We start from the raw sequence: 21,949 nt of genomic DNA on the forward strand, positions 1-21,949 counted from the left end.
TATACATACACACACACACACACACACACACACACATACACACAGGGCAAGATATTTGAGGACAGATTTATGTTTATAAAAAAAAACATGACTTTATTTACAAAAAAATGCTATGAGGATAAAAATGAACCACCTTTTCTATATTATTATTCAATAAAGCCACCTTAGTTTTAACAACTGCTTCTATATGAGATCTAAATCATCTACATGCTCAAATCAAGTGGTCTTGGTTCATTTTGGACATTACTCTGACTGTGGTGTGTTCATTGACCTTTCTCTCAACAACATAATAATAGTCCAATCGATTGAGATTTGGGGAATTAGGAGGCCAAATGTTAGAGGTTATGTGATCTTGAAAATTTTCAGCCACCCATTCCTGCATTGCTTAAGCCTTGTGTGATGGTGCAGTTTTGCTGAAACACACAAGGTTTTCCATTGTCTATCCAAGATTTAACACCTGTTTCCAGAACCTCAATGTAGGCGGCAATGTTGGAAAGAAGTAAGGCAGCATCACATGTCCTTCATTGCTGGCAGCCCCAAAAACCTTGATAGTTGCAGGAAATTTTGTATACATAACTCATGGAACTTTAGAAGGGTCTGTACATAACCATCTTTCATTTCTTCTGTTAACTTTTTGATCTTGGTAGAAGTTTTTCGTGTCTGAGAAAAACTAAATCAAATCTTTTGCTGGTTTTTTTCAGGCTCTGATGTAGCAATTTTCTTTTGCATTTTCTGACATAAATTGACCATTCCTCATATAAGACATATCTGATCTCTTCATGGACAACATTACTGGTTGTTACTTCTAACATGTAGATATCTTTTGCAATTGACCTCATGGATTTTCTGGGATTATGATCAATGGTCTGCTGAACTTGCTGGATAAATTCAAGTGTTCTGATAATTTTTATGCATTGATACTGGTGATACATTTCCACCTTTGGTCTCTAACTCCTTACAAACTTAATAGATGGAAAATATGGCGACTTCCAGTAATCGAGATATTTCTAAATCGTTATGTTCAGCCTTTATAGCCATGATAACAACATGCTTCTTCATTTCTTGAATAAGCTGAGGGTCTGCCATTATTATTTTCTGAAAAAAAAAAAAAGATTACATAGAGGTAGCACAAAATGCAGCAATAACCAAATAAAAAGTATGTCCTCAAATACTTTACACACCCTGTGTTTATGTATGTGTGTGTGTGTGTGTATGTAATATATATATATATATATATACATGCACACACATTAATGCAGCTTGTGAATATTTCACTGTATCCTGAACTGTTAGGCTATAGGGTTGTGATTGTACAAGTAATCAACCAACAATAATGGAGTTACTTACAGTTATTCAATCTTAGAAATAGCAGGCAAACCTCCTTTATAGTAGATCTTGCTCTCTTGAAAAGGAAAAAAACATTGGGTCATGTTGTCTTAGACACACTGTCTCTAATGACTGGGTTGTTATGACTGGAATGGCTTTGATCAAGGCTTTAAAAAGTTATTAACCAATAATCTAAGTTTCAGGTTTTCCAACAAAATTCCCAACATATAATAGGCACATGCCTCTACAATTCAAATTTCAACCTTTATTTAGAGGTTTTTGCCTGAAATTTGGCATTTTTGCTTACCAATTTATTGAATTACTATAGAAACTGATTTAACAATTTTGCTGTTCTAGTCAGTTCTTCTCATTCTCCTCTTCTCTATCTGTTGTGGCTTTGACATAACTATAACCGTCAGTTGTATTGGCTGCTAACTTAGTGTAAATTAGAACAATCTTCTCCAACTCTGTCAGTTTATCTGTTGAGCATTTAGTTTGTGTTTAATGCAGAAACACTGCAAAATTGAACACATTTCCAAATGTATTAACAATGTATTGTGTTCATACTCTTTGGAAAATCAAATCTAGGTATGTTTAGCCTAATGATTGAGGTAGATGCCTCAAAAGCACCAAAAATTGGGTCCTGAAATGACTGTTTATCACTTTTGCTTTATATATCTTTCCTTCTCCAAATCTTGCGCTTTCCATTACATTATGGTTTTGATCCACCCATCCTGGCATGCTAAGTTTAGTATTGTGTATTTTAAAGGTGTCCCTCACTATATGTCTGCAAAAAATAGTTTTGCACCAGAAGCTAGTGTAAGTAAATATTTCCTGTTCTATCGTGAGGACCCTTTTATAGGATCTAGATTGCTCTCCAGAAAGGCATGCCTGTTACTTCATCCCACATCCTTTGCCTTAAATATGACGCTTTGTGCTAGTAAAAGAAATAATTATGGGTGGTACAAAGTCAAAAGGTGAGTCACTTCCATTTTAGCTTGTAATGTTTATTAAGCCATGACATCACATCTAAATGCTACCTTTAAAAATCTTATATTCTTTGGATTATAACTAATTTTTTGAGGGGATGGGGAGTAGGGTTTCCTTTTGTTTTAATTCCTGTTCCCGAATTCCATTTACCTTATTTCTCTCTCCCCTTTTAATTTTTGTATTTTTATCATTTTCATGTCTTAAATATATTTAAAAATAAACTCTGTTTTAGTTTTTCTGTATTTCACAAAATTATAAAAATTTCTATTTTTATTTGATTTTATGTTCACTAATGAATTTTTTTTAAAATTTCATACTAATTATTTAATATTCCATTCACCAATCCCATCTAGTTTGGTATTGGAGATTTGGGGGACAGGGAAATATTGTAGTAGCTTATCTTTATACCGCAACAAGTCTCATGTATGTTGTTTGCCAGTGAAACCACTTGGTTGGAGCTTCCTTCTTTTACACACTCAATAGGGGAGAAAACATACTTAGTAAAGTATTCGTGTAACATGGTTCTTTTCTACTCCACTGTTAAACCTGAGGAGGAAATCATTAGAGAGGCAGGTATTAAACTTAGATAAAGGACTAAAGTGGAGGTGCATGGCCTAGAGGTTAGGGTATTGGATGCATGCTCATAAGATTGTGGTTTCAATACCTTGACTAGGCAATGTATTGTGTTCTTGAGCAAAACACTTTATTTCGCGATGCTCCAGTGCACTCAACTAGTATGAGTAATCTTGTGACAGACTGGCATGCCGTCCAGATAGGGAATATATACACCATGGAAACTAGGAAGCTAGCCCTGTGAGTCTATCTGACTTGAGAAGGATCTTTATCCTTTATTGTTTGTTAAAGGATTAAAACTCAATACTATATAAGATGTAGTTTAACCCTAGCTCAGCCTGATCTTTGAAATATGCTTCAGCCATGACCATCCCGTCTTTTTCCAGACTGTATACCCAAGTTTGATTCTTCCTGTTTTGTTTTTTTTAAGATGGTAGGGTGTAGCTTAAGGGATACTTGGCAGCTTTTTCTAACAGATCTAGTAACTGCATAAAAGTTTCTTTTTGGCTCATGTAAGAGGTGTTTATCACTGTTTGGAATATATTCATTTGTATATGGAGTTAGCTTCTCTGTCCACTTCCATTTTCACTCTTACCTCTTAGCTTCTCCCACAAACATTTATGTAGATAAGCTTAGTTGGGAAGGGGTGAAGTAATAACTGTTTAAATGTCTTTTAATTCTCTAAGCCAAACTAGATTGGAGTTCTTAAGCTCCAAGTCAAACAGTCCTATATGTTCAAAGATGTTCCATTCGGGACTATCATTTTGTTTTTTTCTTTAGATACCATACTTGGGACAGTTATTCAGTGTATTCTTTGCTTATTTTAAGACAATGGGGTGTAGTTTGAGGGTGATTTGGTTGGCATATTTAGTTTATTAGCAACCATGTAGAAGTTCCTGTGAGAAGATTAGACTAGAGTGATTTTATAAACCTTTAGGTTTATAGAATATGTAAATAGGACGACCTTGAATAAAATTTGAATAAATATAAGGTGCATATTTTGTAACACATTTGAGATTGCTGCTATTTTATGTATTCCAGACATTATTGCATTTTGCTGTTGCTGCTATGTAATCACTGTGCTACTTTTTTTTTTCTGTACTTTTAGAAATCTTATTTATTATTAATGCTAAAGCAACTGTTACTAACCTATTTTCATTTGATTTAAAAATGCTTTCATTATGATTGGTGCCATTGTAAATCCACTGCTAACATTTGCTGTTGTAAACTGCATTCCTACAGTCACTCATCCACACCAAGTTATTTTGCCAAGTTTTTGACAAAGTCAAATCACAGTGGCATGGACAGCATATTTTAGTCATTTTCTAATAGGCTCATATTAACTGCTTTGAGCCAAGGATCTTGTATGTAAAAGCTTCAAAGCAACTGGTAAGCAGAGGTAATTTCTTAATACAAATTTAACAAGGCTGGCTTTCAAATATCTTCTATATTTTCTAACCAAACGATTTTTGCAGTTTTAATTTTAAAATGCTTTGACATTTTGTGTAATGTCTATTCATTTATTTGAACTTGTTACTTTCCATTTCTTGTTTCTGTTTGTCTTGGTAAACTGAAACTAACAATGGAAAGAAGCTTCATCTTCAAATGAATGAATAAGTGTATGTATAATATATGTCCTTCCAGTGTGTACATAAATTTTTTTTTATGCTTTTGTTTTTAACAGAACCTATCCTCAGAGAGTATACTGGAAGTGCATTGCCTTGTAGCGATCTTCTGGCCAAGAAAGACCAGGCTGTTGCTCAACCTGCTCCATACTTGTTCACACCCCCTGTTCACTCAGGTTTGACCGGTCATCATATTCTTAATGTTCAATCATTCCACAAGGAACAGGTAACTTCTAATTGTTATATAAAATGTTTATAACCTATTGTGACACCATCTTCCTTCACTCTCTGTCTTACTGCCTCATTTTTCTGACATTTAAGCTTTCAATTTAACACATTAATTTTCTAGAGAAACAACCCCCTTTGAAACTTGGGGTGTTACACCCCAAGTTAAATGTTGGAAACCAGTATGGAATTTAAAGATGGTTTTTACTCGATTATCCTTCACTTCCAGTTTACATTTTTACAATTACATTCATTAGTGTTGGTCGTTAACAAAAATGTTATTTGAATTCTAGCATAACACTAGTTACACTAATAATAATAATAATAATAATAATAGATCGCCACCCTAGCTATGTTGATCAATTTATTTCTGGAAAAAATACTCCAATTTTTCTGTTTTATGGTTGGGGAAGTTTAATGTTAAGAAGGACATCTGCACAATTGTCAGCTCAACCTATACTGTTAATTACAAATTCAACTTAAGGTGTGTAGTTTCTAATTCTTAGTAATGTCTATAAAATAGATTCTTATATTCACACAAGTGTGTCATCAGTATTTGAATTAATCCTATGTGCTGGATGTGTTTTATTGTTTTGGGAGATTTTAAAAGTAAAATCAACCTCAGAATATAGAGACATGTATCCGGATACACAAAAGCCCTTATCTAACAACCCAGTGTGTCTACCATTGACTATTTTTTTCATATATATACTATCATTAAACAAATTTTTAACATTAGTATGATATTGTAAACATTTGGAGAATGTCGTCAATTTAATTGAACCTGGCATTTGACCAGTACATATTTAATCAGTTGTGGAAGATTGAAATATAAAATCATTCAAACAAAGTTCCTTAGGATTTGGACCCACTATACATAGGGACATACCAAAGCATATTTTAAATGTGTTCTTAAACAATTTCTGCAATTAGCTGTATAACATATATTGAGATTACAATTTTGGTGCTTTAAAGTTGTAATATTCCTTCCATCAGTGCCTAGCAGCATTGCTTTCCTGCGAGCTATGTACAAATGTTTAGCAGAACCTATTTCAGTTTGTCACTTTTAATCTTTTCCTTGCTTGTATAACATTTTCAAGACTGTAAGCTTTTATTTTGTCTAATTTCAGTTGCATCAACTGTTTAATCAGGCTCATAATTACCGGATGTCTGTACAGAGAGATAGGGCCCTTGATCATATACTTAAGGTATGTAAACTTTTGTTGTTCAGTCCTGGGTCTCTCATGGTACATTAGACCTTGTAATCCAAGGCTATCCAATCAAGACCAACTCTTTTTTTTCCAGGTATAGTGTGATTAGAAATTATCTAACCTGCTTAAGTTATCCAGATTTAAATGATAAAATGGCTTCTTTTCTTTAGCTCTTATTCTCCTTTTCTCTTGTGTGTATATATTTACTTATGTTAATTGATTCCTTTTAACCCACAGGGTAAGGTGATGGCTTCCATGTTCTATGAAGTCAGCACTCGGACCAGCTGTTCCTTTGGTGCCGCCATGCAAAGACTTGGTGGGTCAGTGATCACATTCAATGAAGCTACTTCCTCAGTACAGAAGGGTGAAACTCTTGAAGACACAGTGCAGACCATGTCTGGTTATGCTGATGTTATTGTGTTACGACATCCCAAGCCTGGTGCAGTTATGAAAGCTGCTCAGCATTGTCGCAAACCTGTGATCAATGCAGGAGATGGCACTGGAGAACATCCTACTCAAGCACTACTCGATGTTTTTACCATCCGAGAAGAAATTGGTACTGTCAATGGCCTTACTGTAAGTATACTTTATGTTGCAAATACAATAATCCTGCTTTCTTTGTTGAAATGGTCAGATATTTTGGAAAGTTTCGTGAATATCCTGAAGATTAATCTGACTTGTTTCTGGCATTGTACAAAAAAAAAATCATTATTGCCATGACATAACAATCGAATAGTGTTGTTTAATCCCAGATCAACCTTGATTGAGCAAACCTATGATCGAAGGCATTCCTTATTGGCTTGCCAGTTGAATAGTAGAAATCTGTGTGCAGTAATAAATGTATTGCTACATTGTATTAAATTCTGATGTGGGTGATGAAATATATAAGAAGTACCATTAACATACTATGGTTGATTCAGTTGGACTAACTTTTCATCACAGCAAAAATTGTGGGCTGTACTAATGTGAAAAGTTATTAGAATTGTGAGTAGGATTGGAGGTGAATGAAACAAGAGTCCTAGTTAACCCATTTTGTAATGGGGAGATAAAGAGAGATTGTGGTTAATTACTACTTTTTGAGTACTGTGTGCCTATGATCTGAATTCAAAATAAGTACTAATAATGTACTAGATGGTTGATTCAACAGTTCTCTTGTTGTTTTCTTGCATAAACAAAGCGCAATGCCTCAGATTTAGGGCTTAACTAAATACCACAAGGCATTTTGTCTGCCAGTCCATCACCTTCCTGGAATAAGCAATTATTTTAACTTTTTCATTACTAACTCGACTGTAGCCAGCTGAGAAATTTTCTGGCATATGTTACCAACCCAGCCAAGATAACTTTGTCATATTTAAATGAGAATTTTAGTGCAAATCTTGTTAGTACATTCATGAACACGTGATTTTATTATGTAAGCAATTTTGGTGCACTGTATATATCTGAGTGCTGCAAATTTTTGGAGAAATTTTTTTCCACTTCAATTTTCTAAAATGTTTCACTATGGCTGAAAATTTAAAATAAAATTAGCTGTTTTATGAAACCAATCTAAATGCACAATTATTTTAGAATTTAATTGAAACACATAAGAGATGTATTTTGGTTAGAAATGTATTGATAAATAGTAGTTAGTTATTGCTAGTTTGCTGTAGTTGGTTGTAGGGGAAAAGTCTTCAGAGATAAAGAACCTTTTGTCCTTTAGTCACCCAACCAATATCCTGGCATTACTTTCTGAACTTCTTGATACTGTTCATGTTGCCACACTTGCAACTTAACTTCAGTGAAATTACCTGATAAGTATCTGTTCATACTTCATGACTGACTGAATATCAAAAGTTGATTTTTTTTTTTTTTTTTTTTTTTTTTTTTTTTTTTTTTTTTTTTTTTTTTTTTTTGCTAGCTTGAAACCTGCTCATATATGATGCCAAAAGTTGAATCGTACTATGTTTCAGTAATCCATGAATGAATGGTTTTTTTTTTTTTTTTTTCCCCTCCATTTCAGATTACCATGGTAGGTGATTTACGAAATGGCCGTACTGTCCACTCATTAGCTCGAATTTTGACCCTCTACCGTGTCAATCTCTGTTATATTTCCCCACCAACTCTTGAAATGCCAACCGATGTACAAGAATATGTTAGATCCAAAGGAATCACTCAGGTATACTTTTTTTTCTTTTTATCATGCCCCATAAAAGTATACTTCTAGGAAAATTTCAAAAAATATGGTTGTGAATGACTGTGCTATAGTGGCTTTTTATATATATCAAATTTCAAGCAATTAAGCACAAAAAAGTAGATGCCTTTTTTTTATTGAAAGTAAAAATTCTATAAAAGAAATAAACTATAGAAATACTATGAAAAAGAAAATCACTGTCATCAAAAGTACATGAATATTAAAACTAGATCATAACAAATAACCATTTTAAAAGAAACAAACTCGATAAGGTTCATAGCTCTTCCTTTCCCAAATTGAAGCATTGTTTGAATAAAAATTTGTAAATGAATGTGCCATGAAAGATTGCATAAAATTATGTTGTATAATTTTGAAAAGTTTATCAAAGAAATATCTGTAGTAAAAGTCAGGAGCATCCCAACGATGTAAAGAAAAGCAAACGATACAAAACAATTTTTCTTTATTTGTTTAAGCTTCATATCTGATGTAATTTGCATGTGTTCTCTCATTGCAGACAGCCTTCAATTCTTTAACTGATATAATTGCCGATACAGATGTTCTCTACATTACCCGAATACAGAAGGAACGTTTCAGTAGCCTTGTAGATTATGAAAAGGTATGTCATTTTCAATTTTCTTTTTAAGTCTCAAGTCTGCTTACATTTAGACTTAGTATATTTAGGACATTATCTAATGTATATTTTTTTAGTGTAGCTTGGAGGGTAATTTAGCTGCTGTTTTTAACAAATGAAATGATCGTTTTTGGAGTTTTTGTCTTTGTGCTATACAGAAGTTAACTAGATTTTCAGAGTTTAGTCTTATCCTCCTGCATTTCATCCATATTTTGTTAGTGAGTAAGTTGACTTTAAAAACCTTGTATGGGTGCAATGGATATTACATAAGGACAAAAACTCTATTAATTTTGTCCCTTCTCCTTCTTCCTAGAAGAATTACCTTAGGCTTGTGATGTTCTGATTTCAGATCCATCTTAGGTTGACTGTCTTTCATTATTTTCCTGAAACTGGTGATTCTGTGCCTTTCGACAGAATCATTTGCTCATCAGACAAACCCGTGAGATATTTCTTAGGTTCTGAGTTCAAATCCCACCAAGATCAAATTTGTCTTTCATCCTTCCAGGATCAATAAAATAAAGTATTAGTCCTTCTTTTCATATGCCATATTTATAGGTATTACCAATCACGGATCCCCTCCCCTACCTAAGCCTGAAGATTAGTATTTTTCTTGGGAAAGCTAGAGCAGTGTTTTCCAGTTACCCTTTACCAGTTTATGTACAGTTTATTCTGCAAGTCTTCTGTTTGCCTAAGCTTACTCTTGAGATACATGGCCTATTTAATCTTTAGGCAGTGGTAACTAAGGGATAACTCTGAATTCCTGTTGTGGATCTGCATCACTAGATGCAGTTTAATCTCTTACCCAGCACAATCAAGTCAAGGGTTTGATATAGTCAACTATTACATTCCCCAAAATTTCTAGTTTTATACCTTTATCTGAAATTGTAACAACTGGGAAGATATTGTGCTAGAGAAAACCTCTCCAATCCCTACAAGCTTGGAAAAAACATTAAAAATGGTGTTGCTGTTGCAAATGGTAAAATACCAGAGTAAAAATGTTTTTCAAAATATACCGTATTTTAACATGTATAAGGAACCCTTTTTTAGGTTAAAAAAATATGGGAGTTTCTTATACATGGATAGTATTACAAAAACTTTTTTCCAAATATTAAGCCCCCAAAATTAGGGGGTTCTTTATACACGTTAAAATATGGTAGCTCTGAGTTGAAATTCTGACATGTTTGATCTAGTATGTTGTGTTTTGAGAGTGATATAAATTGGCTTGTCATATATTACAGTTTTAATTGACTAATGCATTCTAATGATACAATATGTACCTTTTAATTGATTTGCAGCAGCTGTAGACTCAGGCACACTTAACCCCAAATAGTGTGATGGATACAGTTTATATTTAATTTAGAATTTCTGGGTGCTTAGACTAGTTATTCTTAAACTTTTTCCACTGGCTACGGCAAAACTTTTAAAATGAAGTTTAAAGTGGGTGGGTGTGAGTATTTTGGGTGTATTGAGTATTTTGGGTGAGCTTGGTATTCAGTTCAGAGGAGCAGGAACTTAAATAATAGTAAAGATAACTAAACTAGAAAGTGGATACTGTGTATAAGTAAATTAGTGATTAGATGTTGAGTGAATGTTAACTAATCTTTTTAAAAATCTAATCTAAAATGTTTGCATGTGTGCAGTAGTTGCTGCATTCAAGATATAGAAACAAAATGTTTTCCATGATTGAATTTTTCCTATTTTTCCTTTGTAGGCATGTGGACAGATTATTTTGACTCCAGAACTAATGACTAAAGCTAAAAAGAAGATGGTGGTTATGCATCCCTTACCCAGAGTTAATGAAATCAGGTTAGCATCTGTTTTGTTTCTTTCCTTTTCTATATAGTCCAGTTGCAGTTGGCCATGTGGTTAAAAGTTTGCTTCATTATTACATGGTTTCATGTCCAGTCCCAGTGTGCAGCATCTTGGGCAACTTACAACTTAGTTTTTACTGTGAGTGAATCTGTGCAGACGAATTGTGTAGTAGCTTGTTGGATGAACTGTAACTGTTCATACCCTATCCCATTTTCTGAAATAAGCTATGCCACACCCCACCTTGAGAAACACTACTTTAGATATCTTCAGAAGAAATAAAAGCTTTCATTGACTTGCTGAACTCCAATATTACTGTACGTTTAGTTTAAAGAGGAACTCACCTAAAGTCAATAAGACTAATTACCCTTTGAGGGATACATGGTTCTAGCAAAATTGCAGACTGAGAGATTAATTTTGGTTGAGTATGTTTTTTTAGAGGGCCAAAATATACTGCTAGCAATTTTTAAATTACAAAATTCCTGTCAGAGAGCTTTATGGTGTTGGAGTTTTATAAGACTTGCATTTTCTGAGTTAATGATAATTTAGCTAGCTGTATTATTAGATTTAGTAAAGCTGCTGATCTTGCCATGGGTATGGACTAATTGAGAATGTGTATTGGCTTGTGTTGAGTGTACAGGTGTTGCATTTTGGTTTACTCTTTATACAAAAAGAATTGCCAATAATTATACAAGAACTACTTCTTGTCTGGATCAGATTATAGGGTAAAATATTTGAGCTTCAAAAGTTTGATCGCATGTAGTGAGGTAAGGACAGAAGTGAGTAATTAATGTTTATTCTTAGGAAGTACCAAATCCAGTACGGGTGCTTGACATTATTGACTAGTCATCCCTCTTTTCAAAACTACCAGCCTTGTGCCTAAGCTAGAAACAATTGATGTTTGTTCTTATATAACATTATTGATTTTTAATGTCATCATTCTTGCATTTCAGTACTGCTCTGGATTCTGACCCGCGTGCTGCATACTTCCGCCAGGCCGAGAATGGTATGTTTGTTCGGATGGCTCTTCTTGCCATGACACTTGGAAGGGCTTAAAACTATTATATATACACACATGCATATATGAATTTATAAATTAGAGCTTACAACAATGAAACAAAGTGACCTAACCTGATTTATTTACTGTTATACTACCAAATTAACACTTCTATTTCAAAAGATCATGATGATAAAAAAAAATTATGAAAAAATTACATACTGGGATCAGTTGTTTCTTGTATTTTTTTATTTGTTAACAGGTTGAATGTTCCCACATTTTTGCACATTCATTAAATCATTTTTTTTATTTGTGCCCACTCCCACACACGTTTTACTCCTTTACTGATTTGAACCTGTTGGTTGTGGTCATACTATGGTACTGCTATATATGTACATATTTTTAAAGATGCTTGTACAACTACAGGGTGGTCACCAGAAAAGTGGAAAATTTGTGAAATGCTGATTTATATTTTCACAAGATCTATTTGAGGTAAAAAAAAAAGTTGCAAAGTTGCAACAACAGTATCAAATTGATGCCTTGTGATAGTTGAAAAAAAAAGTTCAGTAACATAACTAAACAAGTCAGATTTGATGTGAGGTTCACTCAGAAGCAAATGACATCAATGCTTATGATTACGCGCTCATTCGATAACAGAAACCACCTATCATCAAGCAATTTATTGATGACCTAATTAATGCTTGTTAGTTTTGCCTTCAAATTTTCTGCTTTTCTAATGACCACCCTGTATATATGGCTTGCTATGAAATGAATGTAACCAATATGGCACCTATTTAAAAGCTGGGCTGATGAATGACAAAGTATCATAATGTACCTTGTATCAGTTGGCTTAACCAAAATGCCATTATTGCCTTAGTATGCAGAGAAATAATTTCATTCCAAATGTATCTTACATTGTTATCTATGGTTCAGCAGACTTAATGTATGAGAGAAGACTGTTGAAACACTAACATAAAATAGTTATAGCTGACTGCTTGCTTACTAGGGTCAGCAGTTCACATTGCTAAAAACGCAAGAACATTTTTACCTTGGACAGAGTTCACTCTGTTGCATGCAGTTTTCCTGCCCATCCACCTGTTACCCAGGATAGTTGAGCATCAATCGCATCAATCTAGAAGACACTGATATGATTATGGAGCTTTGCTTCTCATTCTCTAATAAATTTATTTAAAATAAAACAAACTTACACCTGCAGATTTACACAAGTACTTACAGAACATGTCTTGGAAATATTAAATTTAAGATTATAAAAGGATAACATAGTAAACTGGTTTTCAGTAGAGATGAATAAAATGAGTAGTGAGCTGATAGTGTTGATATAATTGAAAGCCCAAGACCTTTGAAAAAAGTACAGCATGCTACTGTAAAAAAGCAGGAAAACATGTATAATTGATGCATGATGCTTATTTGTTTAGAGTTCTAAAACTAAAATCCTGCAGTAGGCTTAATTAAGAAAATGTATGAAGTTTGCCATGTAGAATTGCTTCACATGAAGTTTGTGATTAGTCTTCAGAGATGTTCTAACAGCATCAGTTCTATAAAAATGAAACCTGAACAATAACAGAAACACTAGCAGCAGAGATACTTGTTGGACATCATTCTCTTATATCCTCAAAGTTATCCTTCAGCAGCACATATCAAGAAAACATCATTAAACAACAGCATGCAACTGGATATTGGATGCTAAAAATGCAAGGTGTTATTGTCTCTTATGGTAAGCACACATCCTTAACTTTAGCAAAAAGGCTGAAGTATTTCCAGTAACTACAAACCTATAAATTCCAGGCTAGATCTACCATGAAGTACTGATCCAATATCTCTAAAAATAAATAAATAAATGGCCATCCAACTGACTAGTATAAAAATGCTTTACAGTGGCTCCTTGGAGTTGGCTGGTGATGATCATACCTGTGTTAAGGCCCTAGATTAACCACTACCCAGAATGTCAGTCCTTTGGAATTCCTTTACATACTAGTATCTACTGTAACCATTGACTTAGAACTATTCAAGAACATAATTGTGTTCATCTTCCAGACCAAACCAATGTAAAATATATATCATACTTTTTATCAAAATTTCAAGTTAGTGTTGTGGTAACTTTATGAAAATATATTTCTCAAGTTAAAAGAGGATCTAACTAGATAAAATATTAAACTTAGTGAAGCAGCTACCCTGGACACTAGTAATGACTGGTAACCAAAGTTGATCGACCAGTACTGAGGGCACATCATCTCTTATATTGTGGACTGCTCCCTAAGGAAATAAGCTGCAAAAGGATAATCAGGAAATTGTTTATATACTAAGCAGCTACATACACAAAACAGTAGTCTCAACTCTATCAATCAGCACCTTGAAAGCCACATCATTTAAAAATTAATAAGTAACAAAACAATAGACCACAGAAGGCACTGCTTGCAAGCAGATTGCTAGATACATGCCTTATAACTTGGGACTCAGCAGATGCTTTGAAGGGGACTTTATGCACCTGTATCACAAGAAATGTAATGCTCACAGTGGTCATTACCTCTTTATGGTGTCCAGACTATAACATAGATAAGGATATACTTTGATCCTGTAGTAGTCTTGAAAAAGAAGAGATCCACCCATTGGATAATGCCCAAGATATGCAATGCCTGATAGAAAAGTCTTGGAGTGTAATAGATGGTAGTTAAGTTAGTTTTAGGTTGCATATAATGAATGCTCAACACTTGTCACAATTCTTAATTCAAGACCAACTTATTTGTGTGGTAAAATAAAATTCTGGAAATTGTTCACAACAAAGTTTACACTCTGGAAAAACAATTATGTAGCTCTTGCAAAAGGCTCTATAATTAAACTGCCATGGTGAGAAAATATACATACTGGGTTCATGTCAGCAAACTGTAGCTGCATGTCTAGGTTGAGTGAGAGTTATAATAATGACTGTTAAAAGCAGCAAAATGAATGCTATTTCCTTATGGAGGGAAGTTGTTGGTTGGCTGGAAACAAGGTGCAAGAGCATGGAACGTGTTCCTTCTGTGTGCACTCAAAGTATGCAGATAAACTTCCACTTCGGACTTTTGCCATTCTTGTGGTGGTGGTGGAGTTCTGATGAACAGGAAATGGTGGTCACAGGAAAAGATAAAAAATTCTGGCTGTTAGTGAATTGGAAGAAAAGGATTCTCTTGACATTGCTGAGCAGATTTAACTAATTTGAGGAAAATGAAAGGTAAGCTCTTAGTCAATGGAAGTCATTGTCATTGCGGTAAGAAAAACATGTAGGCTTCTTGCACCTCTGACTTGACTTGATTTCTTGGACAGGCTGTTACTATACAAATTTTTGGATAGTGGCTGAAAATTTATGCAGTAAAGAAAACTGGTTTTCAACAATTCCAGTTAGACATTCTTGAATGGAATAGCAGTAAAACTGATTTGTCTAGGTTACCAGGACTGTACATAGCTATTGTTACTGGTATATAGAAATGGTTTACAACTCTGGTCACCAATTACTCATGATTGCTGGTTGTTGGCTTCAATGGGTGCCCAGTACTTAATATATCTACATGTTTGCTTTGTTGTAGGACACCAGTTGTCATTATGTGTAATAGATGGGATGGTTGTGGCTGTAGTGCTTTTGATCATAGGTCTGCTGTGGCAGAGCTGACCTGGGCTAAACAACAGATCTCTTCTGCTAGGCCAATGTCTAGAAATAGGAGCCAAACTTCTTCAAATCCCATCCTACCATCTTGATAAAAAGATGTCTTGAAACATGCAGTCCTTAATATACAAAAGGATGAAATGGGATGATGAGTACTGCACTGTTTTTCCAATGAAGATTGCAAACTCAAGAACAATGGAAAGATGTCTACCTTTTCATCTATGACAGCATGTAAAAAAAATAATCAAATAAGTATAGTTGCACATCCTACAAGAAATAGCAGCCAAATCTTCAAATGATATCTAATTATATTGGTTAGTTCAGTTTTTAAATCCACTTGTACCTCAGCTTTTTGGGGTTTTGTGGTTGGTTTCTAAATCTGATTCCAGCAATTTACTTAAAAGGTCTGGATTTGATAACTATATTAGCAGGTTTATGTTGTAAATTCCCATGTTTTTGGGTTATGTTGATCAGAGTATGTGAGTAATAATTTCATCTACTCAGAATATACTGTAGTTAGATGTCATAGCCTGTGAGAAAGTCTCTCTCTCTCTGGGTACAGATTAAAGTTGTATAAAATAGTTCAATTATGACAGCAATAGAAACTTTACTTTTTAGTGAACAGTGGTGTGACCGAGTTCATGTAATATGTTGGCTTCATTTCACTTATATTATTAATGAACTTCACTGGTAATATATGTATATGTTCTCTTTATACGGAGTGTAAAAAAACAATATTTTATGGTTTTGTCACGATAAGAGATACTACTGATTGCAGATAGTCAGGTAGAAAATATAGAGAGTAGATATTTTCCAGCCTTATTTCCTTTCAGTGTGAAATAATAATACTTTCTACTATAGGTACAAGGCCTGAAATTTTAGGGGAATGGGACCTGATCAGCAGAATACAAAACGTGGAAGTGCAAAATGCTCCAGTTTGGTCAGACAAACTGAGATTAGGCAAGATGGTCAGACAATCATGGATGGGAGCTATCTGGGCATTCACCACTTCAGATATCCTTTCAAGAAAGATTCCCCTCAGCTTTTCTTGGTAAGGCAGGCCATTCTGCTCATCTCATCCCTGTTCTGGCGATCTGGACCAAACCAGACCCTTAGCAATTTCATTAGTCTATCTGTAAAAAATGGTTTCAAATTTTTACACAAGGCCCAGTAATTTTGAGGGGAGGTGTGAGTTGATTACATTAATCCAGTGCTCAACTGATACTTTATTTAATTGACTCCAGAAGGATGAAAAGTAAAGTTGACGGTGGGATTTGAGCTCAGAACATAAAGAGCTGGAAGAAATGCCATTAAGCATTTTGTCTGACATACAAATGATTCTAAAGCAGGTTTCTTTCTGACTTGACAAAAAGACATGTCTTAGTGCAAGTGTTAATATGTAATTTTGTGATACTTGTACCTTTTGCAAAAGCAACAAAAGTAAAGTGAACTAACATCAACTAAGAATTGGAACCAATTCATCAAGAGTTTTACCTTTTACTCTCAGGTGCTCTTACCAAAGAAATAATTCATCAGTTTCCTTCAGAGCAAAAAAAAAAAAAAAAAAAAAAAAAAAAGCAAATCAATCCTAATTTTAGAGGTCACCAACTGTAATTACTTTTGGTAAGTAATTATGTTAACTATAGAAACAGGGCTGTTGGTGTTCCAAATGTGTTAATTTCAACCGTTGGTATTAAATGTTAAGTCATTTGATACATTACCTTGGCTGAAGGTATTTTAAACATGTGCTAAAACAGTCTGCTCATAATAAATTCTTACATTCATTCTTTTCACATTGATAGAAGTATATTGCTGCTCTGTATATCACTTCTGTGATATTTCGCCATCTCTCTCAACAGCACTAACATACAGGATGGATGGTCAAGACAACATTTTTACTGGATGGCCAGCTGAGAGATAAAGTACTTCAAAATAACTTAGCTATAAATAGGTTCTGCAGGATAGGAACACCACTTACTGCTGAAAGCAGTAGCAGCTCTGTAAAATTGTGTGTTGAGTCTAGTCTCACATATGAAATATAGTTTTGAGAGGAATGTGCTGATTTATTTCAGTTTCCATAAGAGGTAGTCAACTAGGTGGGAATTCTTATGCACTCAACATGCCAAACCACTTTCACCATTAATCCCTATTCATAAACATGATCAGCTTTACTAAATCTAATATTGCATCTGGCTAGATGCCTGTTAACTTGTGAAATGTTATGTATGGCTTTGACCTAGCTCTGACACAACGTCTTTCTAGCCTTAAAGAAGGAGCGGTTAAAAGTATATGTGGTCTTCTCAAAACATGCTCAATTAGCATTATTTCACATAAAATGCAGCTCAAAGGTGTTTGGCATTTATCTCTTCTACTAATGTTTTTGTTAATATCCAAACCTAGCTCACTACTATAGAAGGGTTTGGTTGCAAGATTTGGAACAGTAACTTTATAATTTTAACACTTAACCAAGTAAAATAAAGTTTGTTTAGGAATAACTATACAACCCAAAAGGTTATGATGTTCGCCATGAAACTTTCAGCTAAACCCATTAAGGGCTTTTTCAAATTCTAGACTTAATGACATCTGATGATATTTCATGATAACTGCACATGCATATTTCAAGCTGCAGTTTAGTACAAATTGGGTACCTTTTAGGAGATCATAGAATGCCTCATCTCTGAACAACTGCTGATCACATAAGATGCAAATTTGCCTAACACTGCTCATGCTTCCAATGGTTCACATCCAAGACACCAACACAAGATTTAATAGGTAAGCAACAACTGTAATATGGATGGTAGAGGTATACTCTTAGCAGAGAAGTGGGTAAATAGAATGAATGGGATAGCCAAGATCCTACAAGTTTGAAATTTATGTGATAGTATTTGTGATGATTTATTCTGGAGCATAAGCTGGTCCTGAAGTCACTGGGAAATCTATTTGGAAAATTGTTGGACTGTAATTGCATGAGCAGAACTATAAAAAAAAAAAAAAAATGGTTTTGCTGGGAACATCCTGCTTTTTCAGAGAATGCATATCGCATAACATTAGTGTGGGTTTTTATATATATATATATAAGTTTGACATGGGCAATTCTTTCTTGTCCTGGGATTCATGGTCAAATGACTGGGTGGAATTGCACGAAAATCTATACATATGTAGAACGATCCAGTGGTGATGCTGGGCTTTGTATTTTTTTTTTTCATAGCTTCCATGGTTACCGAAATAATCTACTATAATCATAATCTTGTGTTTATGAATGATAAAAGAAGGGGCGAAACATAAATAAGGAAGGATGGGGTGATATCATACTTGATAGTGGGATGAAAATTGTACGCTGAAAAAATAAATGAAACAGCGTTTAAAATGTGTGAATGTAAAAGGAGGGATATGTGATTGCGTGTGCGAATGCAATGGAAGTGGGATGGTTGGGGTATGTGTTTGTGTGTGCGCAATGGAAGTGTGATGGTTAACATTCAACGCTGAAAAGAATAATCAAACAGCATTTCAACTGTGTATTTGGGATGTTTCACTTGAGTAAAATCTGTTCTCTATAAAGGTACATGCCTGTTTTTTGTTGATATAATTTCTTTGGTAATTCTCGACCAAATTTTATTTAGTGTCATTATTATTAAATTTATGCATTTCTAATCAATTTAGAGATATTTGCTATCGAGTTGCAGATTTTTTACAATGCATTTGGTGATTATTTGCTTTGTTTCTTGGGCAAAATCTACAACTTACAATAAAAAAATTAAATTATTTCATTTAAAAATTGATTAGCTTTGTTTTTAGTGATGACTCGAAATGGCAAATATTTTTTCTAACTGTATTTGCTTGAAAAAAGATACTTTTCTTTATATTTAGCAATTCTTTATAATTACTTTTACGATGTGCCTAAATAAAAACCATCATTATAGATCAGCATTTCTCAACCTTTTTCACAATTCAGCTCGCCATGTATCTGAGATAGACCACCCAACCCATGAAAAATCTGACAAAGGGGTGGGGGGGAGTTAGGAAATTTTCATACAGCTGGAGGCTCCAATCGAAACAAGGGACCCGAAATGACATGGTTGAGAAACGCTATTATAGATTATGCCTAACCGAAAACGATTACAACCACATCATTTAAAACAGACTGGGTGAAACCAGGCTTAGCTACTAGTATATGTATATAAAGGTGGCATAGTAAACTTCTGAAACAATGAAAGACTCAAACACTTATGAAAATAGAAAACACACATTATGAAAAATATTTCAATTTAAATTATATTTTAAAGACTCCAATTACTGTGTTTTTGGACAGATGTAGTTACAGATGCCATTTGAAGCAACTGCAATAAAAATTCTTAGCTAAAACAAACCTGTTTACATTCATCAATTTAGACAAGGATAGCAACTCGTACATTGGTAGTGTCCTAGATGTTTATATAGTCAGAATGCCTGAAGGTGAAGGAAACAAGTTTCAACATCTAACATATGGCCTTGCTCAATATACAGGAATTAATAGGAATTTGATACTATGACTCCTACATATAAGCAGGCATAAATATGCATTTAATTTTAATTAGGAACTAAGATCAGATGTTCTAAATGTAAAGGCACCAATGAAATAAGATTAAGAAACTTCCTATAAGTCTGACTACTCAAACTTAGATATTACCTGATATGACTATAGCATGCAAAAATGGACAGAGTGACAGTCAGAGAACTATTAGTTCATTTGGTAAGAAAACATTTCTTTCTTGAACTTCATAAACAGTTTGGTGTGGTGAGATAAGCAATGGATGTAGATCTGTAGCAGGAGAGAAATTAGCCAGTTAGGAACCATCGGTTGAGTAATATTAGTTTGCATAACCAACAGTTGTATTCCTTTCTATTAGCAGTCTCAGGAAGTCCTATAAAAATGTTGGTGCTTCCTTCCCCCTCTAAGCTATTCATTAAAGAAAAGAAGTTACACTTCACTTTCTGAAGTATACAATATAACAAAAAAATATCCATTCCAAATAACTGATTTTAACAGATGCATCCATCTGGCATTGGAGATAAAAAAAAAGCTGGAATGTCAACTGCTAAAATATATTGTTTTAGGGAACAAATAAATGAACAGCTACAAAGAATTCAAGTGTGCATCGATATTCAACTTGTGAACATTATCAATATATTTACTTTAGTAAGGGTACTTCAAAATAATTCTAATTTTGATACAAGGCCAGTAATCTTAAGAGGAGCGGGCTAGACAATTATATCTATCCCAGCACTTGACTAGTACTTTATTTTATCAGCCCTGAAAGGATGAAAGTCAACCTCAAAAATTTGAACATGGAAATGCAAAGAACTGAAAGAAAAGTTGTCAAGCAAATAATAATATAATGGCTTCAAATTTTGGTACAAGGCCAGCAATTTCAGGAGAGTGGCGATAATTATATCAATTGATACTTACTTTTTCGACCCTGAAAAGATGAAAAGTAAAGTGAGTCAACCTTGGCAAATTTTGCATTTTATCTAATGTGCTAACTGACCTGTTAGCTCACCACCAGTGATAACAACATGGTTTTAAATTTTAGAACAAAGCTAGTAATTTTTTGGGAGGTGAGGATTGATTACACTGACTCCAGTATTGGACTGGTATTTTATTTTATCAACCCTGAAGTACAATTCTGACTAGTGTATAATTGGGATATTGTAACCCTTTTGCAACCATACTTCAAACAAGAATACATTCTACTTTTGTTTACATTTTCAAAATAGCAAAGAATTAAAAGGTTTAGTGAAATAAATAGAAGAAAAGACATGGAAATCACTATTTTACATTGACAATGATATTTAAGTTTGAATTTAAATTTCAACACTTTAATAGCAGCATGTTGGTTCCAGGAGTTAACATAAACACTAGTTTTTTTTCCATAACATATTTGCCCTTGGAACAGTTGATTATACTGCAAGACCAGTCATTAAATATGACACCTTGTATGACGTGGCTGACCAACTTGAAATCTATTTTGCCAGATATTTTCAGCATCTTATTAACTATACCAGATCGACCAGTTGCTTTCCTCAACTTCATATCCTTGGTCATTTCAACCATATAACTATTCTGATACTCCTGGCTCTGAACACCTGTGTACCTTTCAGCTTCTCTCCATGCTAAGTACACTTGTCATCTAGAAATAGTGTTCTGCTTCATTGCCCACTTTCTTCCATTCCTCATTATCCAGTCATCTTTCCAGAACCTACGATAAAGCCTTTACAATATAGTGGTTACCTGAATTGACATAAGTCAAAGCTAGCAGTCATTCTCCTATTTCAGAATTCTTCCAATTTATTCAATATCTGGCTTAACTGAATATGGTTTAATGAGGATTCTTTGTGAGTGTACATTATATATATATATATAATAAACAAAGTCGAATGGACCATGACAGTTCACATGCCACAAATGTTTCAATAGCTTGGTAATTTATTAGCAATAAGGATATTATGTAGGTAAAAGTCACCAGCTATTTCTTTGGACATTTTAGAACCATTGGAAAAAAAATAGTCTTCCCAAAACTTCAATTTTGAGAAAAACCTCAGAAGAGAACACATTGAACCCATCAATCTTCATCTATTATAGTTCTTCACCGCATGGCATGTAGCTAATGTTGATGTGCAGAATATTTGAGAACATTGAACAATTGAAATTGCATTAATCTTATGATCTGATGATAAAAAAGGGATATTAATTTATT

At 34.0% G+C, this 21,949-nt stretch overlaps 1 protein-coding gene across 4 annotated transcripts in view; it reads left to right on the plus strand.

The window, feature by feature from the left end:
• Positions 1-11,784, plus strand: part of LOC106882594 (CAD protein) — a 98,584-nt gene extending 86,800 nt beyond the window's left edge. For all 4 annotated transcript variants that reach the window (XM_014933327.2, XM_014933329.2, XM_014933328.2 and 1 more), the window contains 7 exons: positions 4,574-4,740; positions 5,870-5,947; positions 6,188-6,526; positions 7,950-8,105; positions 8,635-8,736; positions 10,463-10,557; positions 11,514-11,784. In XM_014933327.2, coding sequence (XP_014788813.1) covers positions 4,574-4,740; positions 5,870-5,947; positions 6,188-6,526; positions 7,950-8,105; positions 8,635-8,736; positions 10,463-10,557; positions 11,514-11,616 — 1,040 coding nt within the window. In that variant the 3' untranslated portion in view covers positions 11,617-11,784. The remainder of the gene's footprint in view (positions 1-4,573; positions 4,741-5,869; positions 5,948-6,187; positions 6,527-7,949; positions 8,106-8,634; positions 8,737-10,462; positions 10,558-11,513) is intronic.
• Positions 11,785-21,949: the final 10,165 nt, after the last annotated feature.

Source organism: Octopus bimaculoides, chromosome 4 (assembly GCF_001194135.2).
Source record: "Octopus bimaculoides isolate UCB-OBI-ISO-001 chromosome 4, ASM119413v2, whole genome shotgun sequence".
Lineage (NCBI taxonomy): Eukaryota > Metazoa > Mollusca > Cephalopoda > Octopoda > Octopodidae > Octopus > Octopus bimaculoides.